Source organism: Pelmatolapia mariae, linkage group LG6 (genome assembly GCF_036321145.2).
Source record: "Pelmatolapia mariae isolate MD_Pm_ZW linkage group LG6, Pm_UMD_F_2, whole genome shotgun sequence".
Lineage (NCBI taxonomy): Eukaryota > Metazoa > Chordata > Actinopteri > Cichliformes > Cichlidae > Pelmatolapia > Pelmatolapia mariae.
Genome location: NC_086232.1, coordinates 4,806,812 through 4,825,542, shown reverse-complemented (window position 1 = coordinate 4,825,542; position 18,731 = coordinate 4,806,812). Strand labels below are relative to the sequence as shown.

The following is an 18,731-nucleotide window of genomic DNA, read 5'->3' as shown; positions in this document are numbered from 1 at the left end:
GTTAGAACACCACACAGGAGGAGCCCAGGTGGCATCCTTGTCATCCTTTAAACATATAATAAGCTTATTTTCCAAGTGTCTAATTGATTTTTAAAATGTCCCTGGTCTAAGAAGAAGTAACCTGCAGGAAGTGGAAGCTGTTTATTTGTAGCCCTCTAGACCATGCTATGGCATGAGTATAATACAGAAAGGATGGAAAAACGGGAAGTTGGTTGCAGATGTATTTTTTCTTCTCAGTCTGAGAGGATGACCCTCTTGTTTGTTCTCTGCTGCAGTGAGGAGGAGGACTGGCACTGCAATACAGATCATCAGTTGAGCATGGTGTCCCTGAGGCATATGTCAAATGGATACAGCTGCTCCATGACAACGTCACCAGTTCAGTCCGATGCGCCGCTGGACTATCACCTCCCTTCCCAATTAGTGTTCGGGTCCACCAAGGATCAACTCTGTCACCCCTCCTCTTCATTCTATGTATGGATACTAGGGGTTTGTATTGGCAAGAATCTGGCGATACAATATGTATCATAATACAAGGTAGACGATACGATACATTGCGATACTAAAAGCCAGATGATATTTGTGTTTAGTAGGACTGAATTTAATTAGGAAAACTCACAGTAAACAGTCCAAACTGTTAAATGCTTGACATGAAACATCTGAAACAAAAACACTCTCTCTCTAAGTTCAAAATGAATGGAGAAATTAACATCTGCCTTATTAGAAGTCATGTCAAATAAACAAACAAAAACTACTTTACTGAACTATCAAGTATTTTTTTTAACATGAAAAAAGTAAACATGTAACACTGAGGTCTTTCTAAGTACTATGATTGTAAAATACTTATCCAAAATCTGCTCTATGGAGCATCAAAACAAAGCACTTTTTATGTGACCTTAACATAAACAAATATAAATCAAAAATGAAATTGCTTGAAGAATCAATCCAAGTAAACATTAACAAACAATGTAAAGTGCTATTAAAATTAAGTGTTAATAAAATAAAGTACAGCTCTGCAGTGTCCATCAATGGAACACTTTTAGTACAACCTGAAAAAAGGAATTTACTCATCTAAATAAAAGTGCTTATGAGACTCAACCAAAATGTCAAACATTCTCATATCAGAGATTTTACATGTTGTGTTTTCTCAGTGGTTATTTTTCAATTTCCAGATTTTGGTGCAGGAATACAAGCTGATCGACATGGTCAGCTCTCAGGACACTTCTCTGTGCATTTACTATGTCTCCTGCAAAGGAGAAAACTCTCTCTGCAGAGACACTTGTTCCAGGAATGCATAGGAAACTCCTTGCTACTTTGGATAGCTGAGGGTATTCCTGTTCATGGTCCTTCCACCAACTGAGAGGATTTCCTGTGAGAGGCAAAGGGGTCTCATCTCTATACCTCTTGATCTCAGCTGCAGCAACATCATGCTCTGATTTAGGTGCAGTATTGTCACTAGTAGAGGCAAACGTAGCTCCGAGCAAGTCCACCAATGCACATGAGGACCTCTGTCTCTTTAGGGGTGGCCGAGGAATGGCGTCAAAGCTGTCTTTGATATGTAGGTGATGAGCCTCCTCTGTGGCATTCTCTTCCTCCACCTGTTTGTCAGTCTCCTTATTCTTTTGCTGCTGAAAAATGTCAGAAAGTCAAAATTCAAATCCAAGATTCACCCTTTTTTTCACTAATATTTGATGACAAATGTCATCAATATGCATTTTTTTTTTGTTTTTACTTTATTCACTTGCTTATAACTTCAGTTGGATTTTTCCAAATAAATTAATTTATTTACTTACATTTTTTTCCTTCTTTATCACAGTCACCACAGTGTCCAACAGTCTGGAATAGGTCTCACTGGTCTCTGCTTCAGACAGGAAGGGCAGGTCCTTAAACCAAGGATCAACAGTTGATGCCATCCATAGTGTCTCCCTCTCATTTACATATCTCTTTCCCAGATCTTCTGCTATGGCAGTCTTAATGTCCCTTACTGTCGGTGTATCATCAACACTTTCTTGTGCACCCATCACAAGCTTGGCATGAAGAGGAGCAATGATGGACAGGGTTGGCATGCTCTCCTCTGACATCACCAGGGTGGCGTCCTTCATAGGCTTGAGTGCCCTGACAACTCCTTCTGCACATGTGATGTCAGACTCACTTAATGTGAAAATTTCTTTTTCACTCTTCCTAACTTCTGCAGAAAGCAGAGCTGCACAGATGGCTGGTTGCTGTTCTAAAAATCGTTCTATCATATCATAGGAGCTGTTCCATCTTATAATTATGTCCGTGATCAATCTGTGAGCTGGTAGCTGAAGGAGGCACTGTTTCTGCTTCAACTGATTGCTGGCTGTGGTGCTGCGCCTGAAAAAGGCTGTTACACGTCGGATCCTCCCGAGAAGTCGCACCACGGATTGTATTTTCAGTGCTTTCTGTGATGCGAGATTGAGACTGTGTGCAAAATATTGTATGTGCGTCATGCCTGCAAGTCTAGCTGCGAGAGCCATGTTTGGTGCATTATCGGTAACAACAACAAGGTCCTTTGCGTTCAATCCCCATTCAGCCACGCTGCAATGTGCTCACCTGTGTGACTGTTATGCATGGCTCGGATTTGTAGTACATGAGACTGAAGGTTCCACTGGTCCGTTATGTGATGTGCTGTAACAGTTACGTACGATTCAGTGGCTCTCGAAGTCCAAGCGTCGCATGTCAAAGCAACTGTCTCTGCCGAGGTGAGAGAGTCCAGCACTGTCGCTTTGACTTCTTGGTACAACTTTGGCAGAGCGATGTCCGTGATGTGTTGTCGAGAAGGAACGGTGTAACGGGGCTCCAGCGTTTTAATCATATTACGAAATCCTTTATTCTCCACAACACTCAGAGGGCGCATGTCTTTGCAAATAAAAACAAGTACTGACTGCGTTATTTTTGTTGCACGAGTTGAAGTTGCTGGTAGTTTCTAAAAGTTAACTTCTTCAGTTGTCGGTTGAGCGGGGTCACCTCGTTTCGTTTTAAAATGAGCATTTGACGCTACGTCGCTATGGTGTCTAGACACGTGTGTTCGTAACTTTGTTGTGTTACCGGAATATTTGACTCTGGCGGTGCACATTTTACAGACTGCATAGTTCTTGTCATAGTCTTTACTGCCTTCTTTTGTCCTAAATCCAAAATAAGTCCACACATCAGCTTTGAAAGCTGCGGGGGCCGGCTGTATCCTCTCCTTTTCAGTCATCAATTAGCTAGCACAATTGGCCACACATCCACTGTTCTACTTCGTTGGTTTTGGCAAACTAGACGCTTCTACAGTTATCGCGAGACCTCGTTTTTACGTCATAGTAAAGGCGGTAAAAACTGCAAACCAGTGGCCGGAATTTGAATTGCAACATACAAAAGAAATAAACAGTAAATGCATGTAATTTTTCAATTACAAAAAAATCGATAACACTGATTTTGAATATCGATTCAGTATCATTGCACAAAATATCGCGATATTTCATTGTATCGATATTTTCTTACATCCCTAATGGATACCATCACGGCTGACCTCCAGTTACCTCATCCATGGTCTCTCCTCTTTGCTCGCCAGCAAAGACAGAGAAGAGACCCAAACGATGACTCAACTCTGGAAGACCCGGCTCGATGAATATGGAATGCAGCTCAATACGAAAAAGGCCGAATACCTGGAAGGAGGCCCCCAAACTGATGGCACCATCATAACTGACAGCGAAGAGTTGAAGAAGACAGAAGACTTCCGCTACTTGGGGTCAGTCATCAGCTACGATGGAAATATCACCTCCGATGTCTGAGCTCGAATAAATGCAGCCTGGTTAAAATGGCGACAGGTCACTGGTGTCCTTTGCGATACAAGAATGCCAGATCAACTCAAGGGAAAAATCTACAAAACGGTGGTCCGCCCAGTAGCCCTGTATGGCTCCGTATGTTGGCCCGCATTGACCACACATGAACAGGCCCTAAACACCATGGAGATGCGCATGCGCCGATGGAGCTTGGGAATTACAAGACGGGACCGTGTTACGAACAAAGACATATGGAAGCAACTAGGCGTAGCCCCAATTAAGGAAAAGATGCTTGAGTCCCACCTGAGGTGGTATGGACATGCGATTCGAAGCGATGAGAACTCTGTAGCAAAAACGGCTATGATGATCGACCCAGAAGGATGCACCTAACAGGTGGGACTAAATGTTTGGTCACACCTGGTGAGACCAAAGGTGGGAAAAAAACCATAATGTTCATCAACGTCAGAAAAAAATTATTTTGCAAAGTGAATAATCAACAAAAATAAATTGTATTGAAACATTCAACACAATAACTTTTATACAGTTATCTATTTAAAGTTGGTTTTGTCTTTTTACCTTTAAAGATTTTAACTGAAATACATTAAGTCGCAACAAAAGGTTTCTACTTCTATCTGTGTCTGTTACTGTGAGCAACAACGTTCTTCTTCCAAAAAATAAACAGCAAAGATACAAGTACAAAGTGTCTTGATGACATTTGATGTGATTTTATCACACATTTATTTTCTTTGTGCTGATACAGTGTTACTTCATAACAAGTGAAAAAATGGAAACAGACCTAACAACAAACAAACAAAAACAAAACAAAATCTATCTATCTATTTATTGTTATCTATCTATCTAATCTATCTATTTAAACATTTAGGTGGTCATCATGCACAGGTGACAGTCGCAACATATATGTGACTAACAGAAAATGGTAACGTTTAGAGAAGAGGCTTCAGAGATCCAGCCAGGTAACAAGTAACAGTAGTGAAGTAACAAGGCATTCAGCTAGATTTAAGCATTTCCTTTAGAAAAACACATTTCAGACACAAGCTTCATGCAGGGATGACAATCAAAATGCATCAGTGTTGATAGCAGTTCCCCCGCAGGACAACATGACCTTCACAACTTCACACAAATAACAACCAGTCTCTCCATAAACACAGCATATATGACAATAGTTGCATATTATGACATATTATCACACTGAGAGAGGACACACCAGGTACCAAGTTGGGATACATACATCTCAGGTTATTATTTAGACAAGTCAAGAGGGTACATTTTTGACATTTTTTGAATGACACACTTTATTTTCTGTGCTTATAATTAATACTTTATCAGATTTGTCATGAAGCCTGACATTTGAAATTTTACTGTAAAGTTTTCAGTTAAAGTTTATAGTTGGTACACTTTTAGTGTTTTCTTCATGCTTGCAGACAACACAGAGCTTACATAATTTACATAATTTCCTAGGGATTAATAAAGTATTCTGATGCTGATTAAAGTTGCAGAACAATATGCATGATGCATTCTTTAATAAAGGCAATATGTCTATGTTGGTTCTCAATCATCCAGGTAATGGTAGTCTAGGCAGCGTGGAAAGAAAATTAAAGAAGTCCAGTTGCTTTCTTTCCAAGCTAATAGAGACATTTAAATGATGTGAGGAAAAGTTCAGTGAATAAACACCTTCTACAGCTTAGTATGAAAGAATGTACCACATGTACATTCTGTTTTGTCAGTGGAGACCCTTGTTTACATAAGAAGACAATACAGTTTACAATTTATGTGGACACATGATGTAAAGCTTATACTTCAATTTGTTCAACTGCATGGTCCTGTGTGCTGTAAAGTCCATATTTCTTCAGATATTGATCAAAATTTGTATAATTAAAAGTTAATTATAGAAATAATTTTACTAGGTAATAGGTGATAATAGGTGTCCCTACCTACCATAGTAATGTGCACATCTAGCTAAGGTTTGGCCCATCTTTGGCCATATTAGGACTTTCACTAGCTTACAAACAGTAATTGATGAGAAAAAGAGATGAAATCCAAACTGGAAGCTGGCTCCATAGTTGAGGGGCATGAAAGCTGAAGGCTCAGCCTCCCATTCTTCTTTTAAATACTCTAAGAACAACAAGTAAGCCCACAGTCTGAAAGCGAAGTGCTCTTATGGAGTGGTATAATACTATAAGACCATTAAGATAAGATGGGACCTGATTATTCAAGACCTTGTATGTGGTGAAAAGGATTTTAAATTTGATTAGGGATTTAACAGGCAACCAATGAAGAAAAGCCAATATAGGACAAATATGCTCTCTCTTTCTAATCCCTTTAGGTACAGTTCCTTCAGCAGTGTGGATAAACTGAAGGGTTTTCAGGGAGTTTTTAAACATCCTGATACGAACGAATTACAGTAGTCCAGCCTAGAAATATTTTAGAGATATATTGTGCAAATGGAAGAAAGCCGCTACATATTTGTTCAATATGCGCATTGAAGGACGTATCCTGGTCAAAAATTACTCCAAGGTTCCTCACACACACACACACACATATATATATATTTAAAATTCTTGTATTTTTAATGTTTTTAAAGTTAAGCACTTCGATCAGTCCTTGACCTTCAACAACCATGACCTTCACCTTTAGCACAGTTTAGATGAAAAATCATTAGCGCATTAGTGTGTGTAACTTGGCCTCCCAAGGAGGGATAGCGATTCTTATGAATTGTTAAAGGATGATGGACACTTCGCAATGACATAAATTTTGTCTTTTGGCTAGATAATCTAAAATGTTATTGTGGCCTGGAATTTTTCCACTGCTGTGAACACACCTTAATATTAGTGAACAAAAAAAAAAGAGAAAGAAAGAAAAAAAGAAACTAATGAGAGTTGATGAACTGTCTTTGCTAAAGTAAGGTAAAGTAAAAGAATATCTGGCAAGTGATTTTTTTTCATAGGAACTGTTTTAAATTACATATTAAATAGTAAATTTTAAAAAATCCAACAAAGATTTAGGGGTCAGAAGAGAGAACACACGTCTCTCCTGAAGGAGGCACTGACTGACATACACAGAAATATCTTATTCAATAGCTCTAGTAATCTAAATGAAGAGACATTATCTAAAATCTTTCTGTCAAAATGGTGTCAAATATGAGTGAATGCAGCTTTAACTATTTGTGTGATATTAATTGCATAAGACCTTAAATTTAATCCTCATTTTAGCTTTTTAATATTTTGTATAGTATGTTATTCTATCTTATCTTATTCTATTCTATTGTTTTTTCTTTTTCTTTTTTTAATTTTTACTGCTCTTAACTTGTGCTTTCTGCTGTGACCAAAATATTTCCTACGTGTGGGACTCATAAAGGTTTATCTTATCTTACATGTGGATTGCGTTTTCTTTTTAAATTAGTTTTAAGGCCCCTTGCTGCTTGTGAGGGCATCTACTCATTTTAATAAATCCCTTGAAGCAACAACACACATAATCTACAGTAGGTTGAGCAGGTTTTATGACATAAATGAAACGTCACCTTCAGAGTGTGAACCATCTAAAGACAACAGATAGCATTTAGGCAGTAAAAGCCTAACTTTGTTACCATTCAGTGTCCAGTACCTCAGCTTCTTTACAAACAAATCAGTAGTTTAATAAGTGTACAATACTTGCCAAAACGTGGTTCTCTGCATATATTTTAGAAACACATAGGATTCTACAAAAAGTCAAAGACAAAGATTATGACATAAGGTCAGTTAAAACCAGCTCAGAACAACAACATCATATACTTTATAAAAATCCTATCTTTATCTATTTTCTAGAATGAAAAAAAGTAACCAGAAACAGAAAAGTTGCCTCCTACACCACCCTAAATACAAGCTACAGTGAGGGCCTTTCTAAGCAAAAGGGAAAAACAAAGTGTCCTATATTGACAATATTGGTCAAGATAGCACCAGCATTAGCAAGTTGGCTCTGATCATCTCGTTATAGTAAAAGCTTACCAAGTTAACTTTTGTGGCCCTTGCTTTAAATATGATAGCTGTCTAGAGTATTCTGTACCACTTCACTTTTTTTGTCTAATTTGCATCTTGAAGTCACCTCACATGCCACAGGTAAAACTACAGCCTTGTGATGCACAAACAATATGTGCATCATTGTAGGTGAGATTATTAGTAGGTGGGAATAGGGTGGGAATAAAAAGACGCTTAGGTTTCTGTGTGTCAAAGTCAACAATCAAGAGAAGACTTCACCAGTGTGAATACAAAGGGTTCACCACAAGATGTAAACCATTGGTGAGCCCCAAAAACAGAAAGGCCAGATTAGATTTTGCCAGACACCCTCTAAAAATCCTTCACAGTTCTGGAACAACATCCTATGGACAGATGAGACCAAGATCAACTTGTACCAGCGTGGTGGGAAGAAAAGAGTATGGTGCAGGAAAGGAACTGCTCATGATCCTAAGCATACCACCTCATCAGTGAAGCATGGTGGTGGTAGTGTCATGGCGTGGGCATGTATGGCTCCCAGTCGAACTCGTTCTCTTGTATTTGATGACGTGACTGCTGACAAAAGCAGCACAGGTTAAAATATGCCTTTGCCTTTTTAATATAAAATAAAAAGGCAAAGGTTAAAATATCAATACTACAGTCTAAATATTAAGAGAGCAAATCAATATGCTTTCAGATGTGTGGCTACATGTTGGTGACCTTTGTTTCGGGCAATATTATCTGCTCATATTCAGCCAAATGCTTCAGAACTCTTTGGACGGCGCTTCACAGTGCAGATGGACAATGATCCAAAGCATACTACAAAAGCAACCAAAAAGTTTTTGAAGGGAAAGAAGTGGACTGTTTTGCAATGGCCAATTCAATCACCTGACCTGAATCCGATTGAGCATGCATTTCACTTGCTGAAGACAAAACTGAAGGGAAAATGCCCCAAGAACAAGCAGGAACTGAAGACGGTTGCAGTAGAGGCCTGGCAGAGCATCACCAGAGATGAAACCCAGCGTCTGGTGATGTCTATGTGTGTGCTGTATTTGACTGCAAAGGATTTGCAACCAAGTATTAAAACGTGAAAGTTTGATCTATGATTCTTATTCTGTCCCATTACTTTTGGGAGGCACATATGCAAACTGTTCACCTGATTTGGATGTAAATACCCTCAAACAAAAGCTGACAGTCTGCAGTTAAAGCACATCTTGCTCGTATCATTCCATTGAAATCCACTGTGGTGGTGTATAGAGCCAAAAATGTTAGAATTGTGTCGGTGTCCCAATATTTATGGACCTGACTATCTCAAAAAGAAACGTAATGCTGAAAACATAAAAGGTGCTTTTGCTGTCTTTATGTCCCAGGTATCATATGGTATATGATACCATACAGACAGCATAGGATGAGTATGCTGAGTATGATATGACAATGATGAATCATCACTAACCACAATTATGTATGTATCCGAGCCATCTAATTTAATTGAAGCTGTCCTTATCAGAGTCAGGAGATGGTGGCCGAGAGAACTCAAAAAAGGACCCAGATGATTTCCTTGATTTAAGAAGTCGTAGCACCTCTGTAAGCTGTGTCTCCAGCACTGTCATGCGACTGTTCAGATTTCTGATGTCTCCTTTTAATTCTTGTTTGAACTCGAGGATAGACGCTTGCACACTCTGCTCTGGTATTGGACAAAAGACCCTCTTTTCATCAGACTGGACTGGGCTCCGCTCCTGTGGTGTTCTGACACTGCCAACATTATCTAAGCGGAGATCACTCTTTGTGATGCCACTGTCACATGAATCTGTTTTCCTTAGAGACACCTCGTTGTGACACTTAGTTCTATCAGTCAGCATTTCCATGGACTCAGCCTTGGAGACACTGCTCCATGACTCAGCTTTCACAACTGACTCTTTGAAACGTCCCCACCCTTTAGCTTTGGGTGGCTCTGCAGATTTGCAACCAGTTAGGCTGCCATTTTGGATGCCGGGAACATGAAACATGGCTTGGCTGGATACCCTGGATGATGAAGATGTGGAAGAACTGGTGGTTGCAGCTTGGTTCTCAGTTACTATGACAATACTAGTAGAGGCAAGCCTCTCTGGACCTCTGGATGGCTCCAGGTGAATAACACCTTTCTCGACATCACCAGTGGCCTGACTACCCCGCTCAGCAGCGAGACGGGCTTCCTTCTGCTGCCGGAAACGCTGAAAGAGTCGTCGAACTGGGTGGTCTGGTGGGAGGTTGAGAGGAGCCTCATTCTTCCTTTTCAGCATCTCTTCCTCTTCACGTTTCACATCACTGATCTTCCGAAAGATAATCTGTTAAGAGATAGACCATAGTTATTGCAGCTCAAAGAATCAGTACTGTGGTACTGATACTGATGAATCTTCTTTGTTAGCTTTCCTATCTGGCTTTAAAGGTACTTTATTTATAACGATTTTCCAGTCTTACTGACCACCTAAACCATTTAAATGACACATAAATTCACTCCACTCCCACATCTAAAACACTTACACTGTCACTTTATGCTGCAGTTACTGTGTTGTTTTAACCTATAATGTGTTTAAATTCTTTAGACTTTTCTACTATTACTTATTTATTTATTTATTTTTAGAAACGCAATGGGCAGTAGACTTACCCATTTTCTTTATTTTGCTATTTTCTTGGTTATATTTTGCCAACGAACTGTTTTATACAAGGCAGCTTATCAGAATCAGAATCAGAATACTTTATTGATCCCTAGGAGAAATTATTTTTCGTTACAGTGCTCCATTATAAACAAACATTAACAAAGACAGACAATACACTAACTAAGAATAGCACAATATGTACAGGCATATATATATACATAAAAGTCACTATATATACATAAAAGTCACTTATTAATAAATAGCTGAAAAAGAACATGTGCAAGAAGGGTGTAGCTGTTGCAGTAAACAGTGTGTTAGATGGAGGAGTTGTACAGGGAGATGGCCACAGGCAGGAATGATTTCCTGTGTCGTTCAGTGGTGCTTTTCGTCCAGTGATACATGGTTGAAGTCACCCGAGATCGCAATAAAGGCACTCGGGTGCTGAGTCTGTAACCGGGCTATGGCAGAGTGGATAGTGTCACATGCAGCTGTGGGATTAGCAGAGGGAGGAACATAAACAGCCACCAAGATGACATGAGATAATTCCCTGGGTAAATAATACGGCCTGAGTCCAACAGCACACAGTTCAATGTCCGGGCAACAAATCCTTTCTTTGATTGTTATGTTGGCAGGTTGACACCACCGGTTGTTAACTAAAACAGCAAGCCCACCTCCTTTCTGCTTACCGCTAGCAATGCTGTCCCTGTCCGCCCGAAGAGTGTGGAAGCCTTCCACGGAAGCATTCTCGTCGGGAATGTCCTGGTGCATCCATGATTCAGTGAAACACATCAGGCTACACTCTCGGTATTCCCTCTGACTCCGTACCAGTGCTGAGAGCTCGTCGATTTTATTTGATAACGATCGCACATTTCCCATTACGATGTGTTTTTCTCCAAATTTCAGCTGGTACTTCTGCGGGTCTGGCCAGCGAGCCGGCCGGCATCAGGGCGATTAGCTGATCTCTGGAGTAAACAGTCAGTGCGTGTAGAAGATGTGCCGCGGCCCCGTTCCTTGATAAAAGTAATAGTTCCACGGCCACCAGAAGAACAAAAACTCTCTCAATCCACATGACTGAGTGAAAGATAATAAACAGATGAAAATACAAGTCAGAAAAAAAAAGAATACGTAAGAAAACAGAGCTAAACTAAGAGAAAAAGCAGGAGCAACTGTAACAGACTGCACGCTGGTTGGCGCATGCGCACTCTTATAGCTAGAATTGTAAACTCGTTGACTCATTGGGTTGTCTAGAATGATTACTGAACTGAAGCCAGATGACGAAAAGATATCCTGGGTATAGCAAACTTGTTTTATTGTACAGGCCCCATGTATTAAACTGGAAAATTTATTAAAATTCCCCAAGAATTTAGGTTTGTCTTCATACAGTTTTCTCGTCAATGAACAGGAAATGTAAATTATTGAATAGCCTATTTAATATCAGCCTTTGTTATCAACACAAAAAGAAAATTTGTGTTTAGTCAATTATTTATTTGCTGTAACAATGCTTCTTTGTAATAAATTTGTTTCCTCTTAAATGATGCCACAGTTGTTGGAAAATGCATTTGTGGCTTCAGCTGCAGAGTTGAAAAATAAAAAAACTTGCAAAATATTTTCTGCCAGTGCCACAATATGGCGTTATTTTTGTGCTACTATTCTGAGTGCACGTAAAAATAATTTGAGCGCACGTAAAAAAAATAATTGCAGGTGCAAGTGTTGCATTTTGAGGAGAAATTTATTTTGAGCGTACAAAAGCTGAATTTGAGTGAGCGAAATTCATTGCTGCATGCAAAAAATATATTTCAGTGTTTGCGCTTATCCATATACACACACAATAGCAGCCCCTCTCGCTCAGTTTTTTCATTTGCGCTTGCTCGCAATGTGTTGCTTGCGCTCACAACATTCTCTGCTTCGTGCGCGCTCAACTCTCTGTACACCGTTATAAGTGTGCCACAAAACCAACCACAGACTTGGTTTCAAAAATTCTGATTGGCTCTTACGGTCTCCAATCAGCTCGCTAGCTACTGCATTCCGGAAACACTGTCCGAAATGTAGCTAAATCCAGCTAAACTCTATTAAACCCCAATTTGCGGATAATATCTTTAATTATTTTATTTTAAAATATATTATTTTTTAAGACTATCGTTGGTGTAGTATAATGTAGTTGCGTCATACAACCATGCCAACTGACTCGTTTTTCCAAATTATATTTGAGTAGCTCTCTTTTATGTCGTTGAATACTGAACAGCAGCACGAAAACAGCATGTCCCGGCCACATGTAAGTAACATAAAATCATTTTGTACATTATTATTCGCTTGATAACTGACGTTAGCTAGTTTGCAAACTATGCAAACTTGAAAAATGATGTACCTCATATGTATTTCGTTTTATGGGTTGTTTATTTTTGTCTGAGATACATCATTTCATTGTATTTTTCTAACTACTTGTCCATGTTCTTTGCTGCTTTTAACAGGACATACTGAGACAGCAAATGATGCATAGACTCCTCTCTAAACTGGAAGCTGCTTTAAACTAACAACCACTAAATCTGGATTATTTGGAGTTCTTGACTCGTTATGAGCTTGTTCTGTTTGAATCTTTCTCTGAGCAAATAGGCGGTCTGTCAGAGATTACAGAGGCTCTACAAAACGTTCATCATCTGGTTCAGTGTGAAATTAACATCAGCTCTGTGGCCATTATTGAACTGGAAACAGAAGTTAGTTTGGGACCTGGCCACCCCAAAACCGTACTAAAGAGAGAAAAACTGAAGAACTTGTTGGACACTCAGCTGCCAGTCAGCTGCATTGCTAAATGTCTTGGTGTTTCAAGAAGAACAATCTTCAGGAGGATGCAAGAATTTGACTTGTCTGTGAGAGGAACATACAGCACAATGAATGACCAAGAGCTGGACAACATCATATCGGCTATCAAAAATCAGATGCCAAATGCTGGCTATCGAATGGTTCAAGGACATTTGGTTTCTATGGGTCTCCGTGTTCAGTGGTGGAGAGATGATGGCCTCCATGCATCGAGTTGATGCTGTAGGGATCTTCACACGGATCACAGAACTAGGCTGTGTTGTGCGAAGAAGCTACTCGGTGCGAGGCCCTCTCTCCCTGGTCCACATAGACACAAATCACAAGCTAATAAGGTAAAATACCCACTTATATAGCTCTAACACAAGTTGGGCAGAAAGATGCACGTTATACTTTAAATCTGCTTTAATCAACCTTATCTGATAGGTCTTTCAGTGTATTTATAATATTTTAAAAAGCACTTGATAGAGTAATATTAAGTAAAAGGATTACAGGATGTGTAACAAAACCAGTAATATTGTTAATTGTAAATTTTCTTGAGCAATTATTTAGACTTTGTATATCGATATTTTCCATGATAACAAGCCTATCAACACATAATATGGTAAGTGCTCCAGAAAAACAAAATTCATTACAAGAGAACTAAAATATTTAGTCTCATTAAACTTATCCACTTTCACATATAAAAATGTTGGTATTATTTTCAGCACACCTGACAAGTGTCCAGTTTAAATCAGTGGCAAGTGTGCATACTGAAAAATGTATTTTCAATGTCTTACATGTTCTGCAAATCAAGCCTTAGTGAGATTGTTTTCCCTCTGAAACAGGTGCAATGTTGTGATCTTTGGTGGAGTGGATGGCTACTCAAGGAAGGTAAAATTTTAACTGTTATGTAGAATATTTGGTAGTTTTGAAATGAGAGCTTTATTAGGTTATTTTTTTATGAACATCAATTATTCAGCAAGCCAACATAGTGGACGATTTGCAATTTTTAAAAAAATTTATAATCAGTTCTTTACAAAAAAAGGTTCAACTAAAAGGCCATTTTTATTTTTTGATAAGTACTACCAATATTTAGGTATAGACTACTCAAGCTTTGAATTATGGTTATGAACATAGAACCGTACAATATTCCTTGAACACTTATTATGAAAGTGCATTATTAACTGAAAAACTATACATGATCTGAAACCAGATCTTTAATTTTCCATTTGCTTTTACTGCAGGTCCTGTACTTGGATGCAGCAACTAACAACAGGGCAAAAACTGCATTCTCATTTTTCCTGAGATCAGCCCAGCTTCACGGCTTGCCATCAAGGTTTTATGCCCTGATTAAATTTATATGCTAGCAACAAGTTTCATTAAAGAAAACTTTAAAAATTCCTTAAAAATTAATTTTTTATCATAGGGTTAGGGCAGATCAAGGAGTAGAAAACCTGGACATTGCACATTTCATGTTTGCCACAAGAGGAACAGGAAGAGCGAGTTTCATATCTGGAAAGAGTGTCCACAATCTTTTGATGTTTTTTATATTATTATTGACTGCATGGGTAGATTGTTGTAGCAGTTCTGATATTGATTTGAAGCATGAAATACCTGAAATCCAAATTCAAATGTATTTACAGAGTAGAACGACTTTGGCGTGATGTCTGGATTGCAGTCACTAGCAAATACCATGATATTCTTCACTCACTCGAGGAGGATGGCCTGCTTGACATTTCAGATGTCATTCATCTCTTTGGTGTCCACTACATCTTTGTCCCTCGACTCCGAGCAGATCTTGTCACCTTTGTTGGAGGATGGAATAATCATCCCCTCAGGACAGAAGGTGGTCTCACTCCTGAACAGCTCTGGTGTATGGGACATCTACAAGAGCTGGACGAGGGCGAGAGACTTGAGGTACCAGATCATAATCAGATTTTTTTTTAAAATTTATTTAAATGTTGAATTTCAAAATTTTAGTTAGCAGTTAACTCTTCTGAAATTAACAAATTAAACACTTGTAGCACATCTGGGAGATGCCTCTGGTGATTTTATACATTCTTGCTTTTCAATTACCACTAATCTAAATTACAGTAAGAAGAACATGAAAACAAAGGCATTCTTTTTAAATTGTTGTATTTAATGGAAAAAAACGCTTACACAAAATAACATTACTCCCAAAAGTACCTATTCTGGAATAAAGACTATTATATATGTTTGTGGATTTGAAGGAGCTTCAGGATCCAGGCATTGACTGGGAGAGTGCTGTACTGCAAGAAGAATCTGACAGCACAGTTGTGGTTCCTGAAGTTAAATGCCCACTGGATGAGGACCCCTGGAGGGACTTCAGAGAACAATTAATCCCTTGGAACATTCTGAGTCACACGGTCGTGACCTGTACATACAATTCTTGCTACAGGTGTCAAACCAACAGTGACATTTAACATGGACGTGAAAGTCAACGCTCTTTTAAGTTCTGAAATACTGGATTTCTTTGCTAAAACATTCAGATTACAAGCAAGCAAACAAAGCACTTGCTTATTATCTATCAACGTAGGACCCTACACAAAGTTTTGAAGTCTTGTCATTTTCATGAAACAGCTACGAACATCTTAACAGCTAATGTTTAGAAACATTTTTACTCATTTAGTTTCCAAATTACAAGACAACAATGTGTTAAACTCTGTGGAATCCACCACCATATCTAACTGCTGCACTCATTATGGTTCTAAACACTGTGTAAGTGTCCAGATGCTGCACTGGAAAAGTCACAGTACAAGTGCATGCACTCGCAACTGGGTAACAAATTGAGTGGTCTCCCAGCCGCTCCTTACATTCATGGTCAAACTTGCATGTTATTTTGAAATGTCTCTTTTCATCAGGAAGGATGGGAACATGGGACTGGCCGGTCATCCACTGGAACACATGCTGGACAGCAAGAGACTCTGATTTTTCACCACCTGCACCGCCTGTGTTTCCATCTGTGATGTTTGAAAATGTTTATGAAGTCTTTTCTAAATAAAAAGAAATCTGGATTACAATGTTTTAAATTAACAACTAAGAATACTTCCTAGTGCCCTGCATGTTAAAGCAAAAATATTTAACAGATGCATATGGTATATATACAATACTATAGGTATATACAGCTAAAACTATATAGTACCTGATACTTCAATCTCCTTGCAAAAAATTTATGATCTTCCTCTCAGTTCTCTCCCTAGATGTCCCCTTTTCACTGAAATGTGGTTGGCAGCTCATCATAATGAAATCAGCGTCTGGCTGTAAATACGGAAATAAAGTAGATTATATTATAGATATATTGTTCATTCAAAACTAATAAACAAATACAGGATAACTACAGTACAGATAAGTGGACTGTCTTCGGATCAGACTGAAGGTGCTATGTTAATACTTACTTTGAGGATTTTCCCAGGAACAAACAAACTGTGGCAAGCTTCAGGATTTACAGCCATCAGGTTTACAAGACCATACAGTTCCATGCCCTTTCTGAGCTGCTGTAGCATTGGAATCAGTCTTGTTGTTGAGTGTAAGACAATAGCACTTAAAAAAAACAAACAAAAAAAACAAAATGAAAAAGTAGTTGGGGATGGGTTAATGATCTCTCTGACTTTTTCTCCCTTATCGGATCATGCTTTCCTTACTATCCATCTTTATCTGGTTTGTGTATCCACAGCTGACAATTTCATCAGCCCACATCATCAGAGACTGTATGTCTGCTGCATCTTCAACCTGGAAATGTATAATGTGAAAGAGGAAATACAGAAGGTTAAAAGTGTTTAAAAACACCATACTCATAATATATCATGTGCCAGAGCTAAACCAGGTGCTCACTTTGCTGATGAGCAGGGAAGATTCCACATCTGCAACATCCTCCTTAGACAGACAGCTGAAATCAACCTCTCCTGAGCAGAGGACATTGTAGCACCATTCTTTGAAAAAGGCAGGAGATGGGCCTCCTTGGGTGAGGCTGACTGCAATTATTTCACCAACAGTTCTGTGTAGACAAATGATTATAATTCATTTTCAGGTAACATTTACAAAAATATCGGATGCGTATCAAATGTAATACACAAAGCTCGTATGTAACCAACCTGAAGTTTTCATTATCAAGATCGGTCAGAGAATACTTGGGGGTTTTGCCCTTGTTCTCAGGTCCTTCAAAGAATCTGCTTTCAATATCTGAAATCATGTCTTTCATACAAAAAATATCCGCATTTTTAAGTTATCCATTATTTATTGACACTAGGACAAAACAGGTAATAGGCAACTCACCACTCAAAAACTCTTTCCTAAGTGCTCCTGTATCCACGCCTGCCTCTCCAATGAAAACCACCCTAAGAACACTGGTGGGAGATGCAGCTTTTTTTCTCTGTCACTGGAGAATGCCTCTGTCTGGAAGGTCTTCTCTGTCCACACACAACTTAAATTCTGTTGTGGTGTCGACTTGTTGTTCAAGGCAACGCAATACATCTTCCACGCTTAACAAAACCAGGGTAGAAAACATCCTAAATTCTCAAAGAAAAATAATCATCTTTAGATTAAAAGAGGCTACCACATTAAATGTGATTAGAAATTATTGCAGCATGTTCTGTGCAACAACCTTTAACAATAATTTAAAGTAGTGTGATCATAAAATGTTTTATATGAAATTAAACCCGAGTTATTGTGTAAAAGATCTTACACATAATTTTAACAAATGGTTCTGCATAATAGTGTGTATATGAACTATAATAGAGCAAAAAGTACCTGTCTGTTGTGCACACTGAAGTTTGAGCTGGTGTGCATGTAGTTTGGTCATTTTCTTCAGGCACCATGCATTGAAAGCTGTTGACGAAACAAAGTTAAACAAAAAAAAAAAACTACATATGTTTGCGTGGACTGTTACTGATTAACATTTTTTCATAAACGGCTGAAAAAAGATTAACTATCCCCACACAGACTCGCGTGGACTGTGATCTCATCTTCAGGAAAGTCCTTAGTGCATATTGGACAAATAACCTACAATTTCAAAAAAGGGGTACATGTTATGCATAGTGGGAAAAAGATCATTACCGATACAAAATTCATTGTAGTTACTATGGTTTTTAGTAATGTGCTAGGTTTACCTTGCATTTGCTTTTCACAATGCATAACTCAGATTCCTGCAGAATTAAAAAAACAGTAATTGTGATACTACATTATTTAATCAAAATTGCTCATTTTGATTTCATCAAAATTGTCTCACCTCATCATCAGTCTCATCAGGAGAGAATTTTCCTTTGCACGTATTGATGTGTACTGCAAGCATCTGCAGAGGCATAACTTCATTACACTGGTAACATATCTTCTTTGGCATCTTTGAAAAGTGCTGTGAGTAGAGGAGATGTGTCTAATGTTTCCTGAAGAGGTACAATGTAAAAAGTGGATTTGCCACCTCCTGACACAGCTTTCAGTGTTTTGACAGAATATCCTTCTGTTTCAGGTGGAATTACAGTGAGCTTTCGTCGACCACTCCCACCTTTATTGACAGAAAG

The 18,731-nt window shown here is 38.6% G+C and overlaps 1 protein-coding gene and 1 pseudogene across 7 annotated transcripts in view; both read right to left on the bottom strand.

Annotated features, from left to right (window-relative positions):
• The window catches only part of kcnh1b (potassium voltage-gated channel, subfamily H (eag-related), member 1b), a 155,291-nt gene that overhangs the window by 19,757 nt on the left and 116,803 nt on the right, over window positions 1–18,731 (bottom strand). For 2 of the 7 annotated variants that reach the window (XM_063475685.1, XM_063475684.1), the window contains one exon: window positions 4,537–10,092. The exons of 3 other annotated variants lie outside the window; for them this stretch is intronic. In XM_063475685.1, the coding sequence (XP_063331755.1) occupies window positions 9,253–10,092 (840 nt within the window). In that variant the 3' untranslated portion in view covers window positions 4,537–9,252. Of the gene's footprint in view, window positions 1–4,536; window positions 10,093–11,090; window positions 11,476–18,731 lie in introns of those variants that run through there. 2 more of the 7 variants (XR_010094026.1, XR_010094027.1) reach the window with 2 other exon arrangements.
• LOC135933184 (G2/M phase-specific E3 ubiquitin-protein ligase-like) lies at window positions 16,369–17,722 on the bottom strand (annotated as a pseudogene).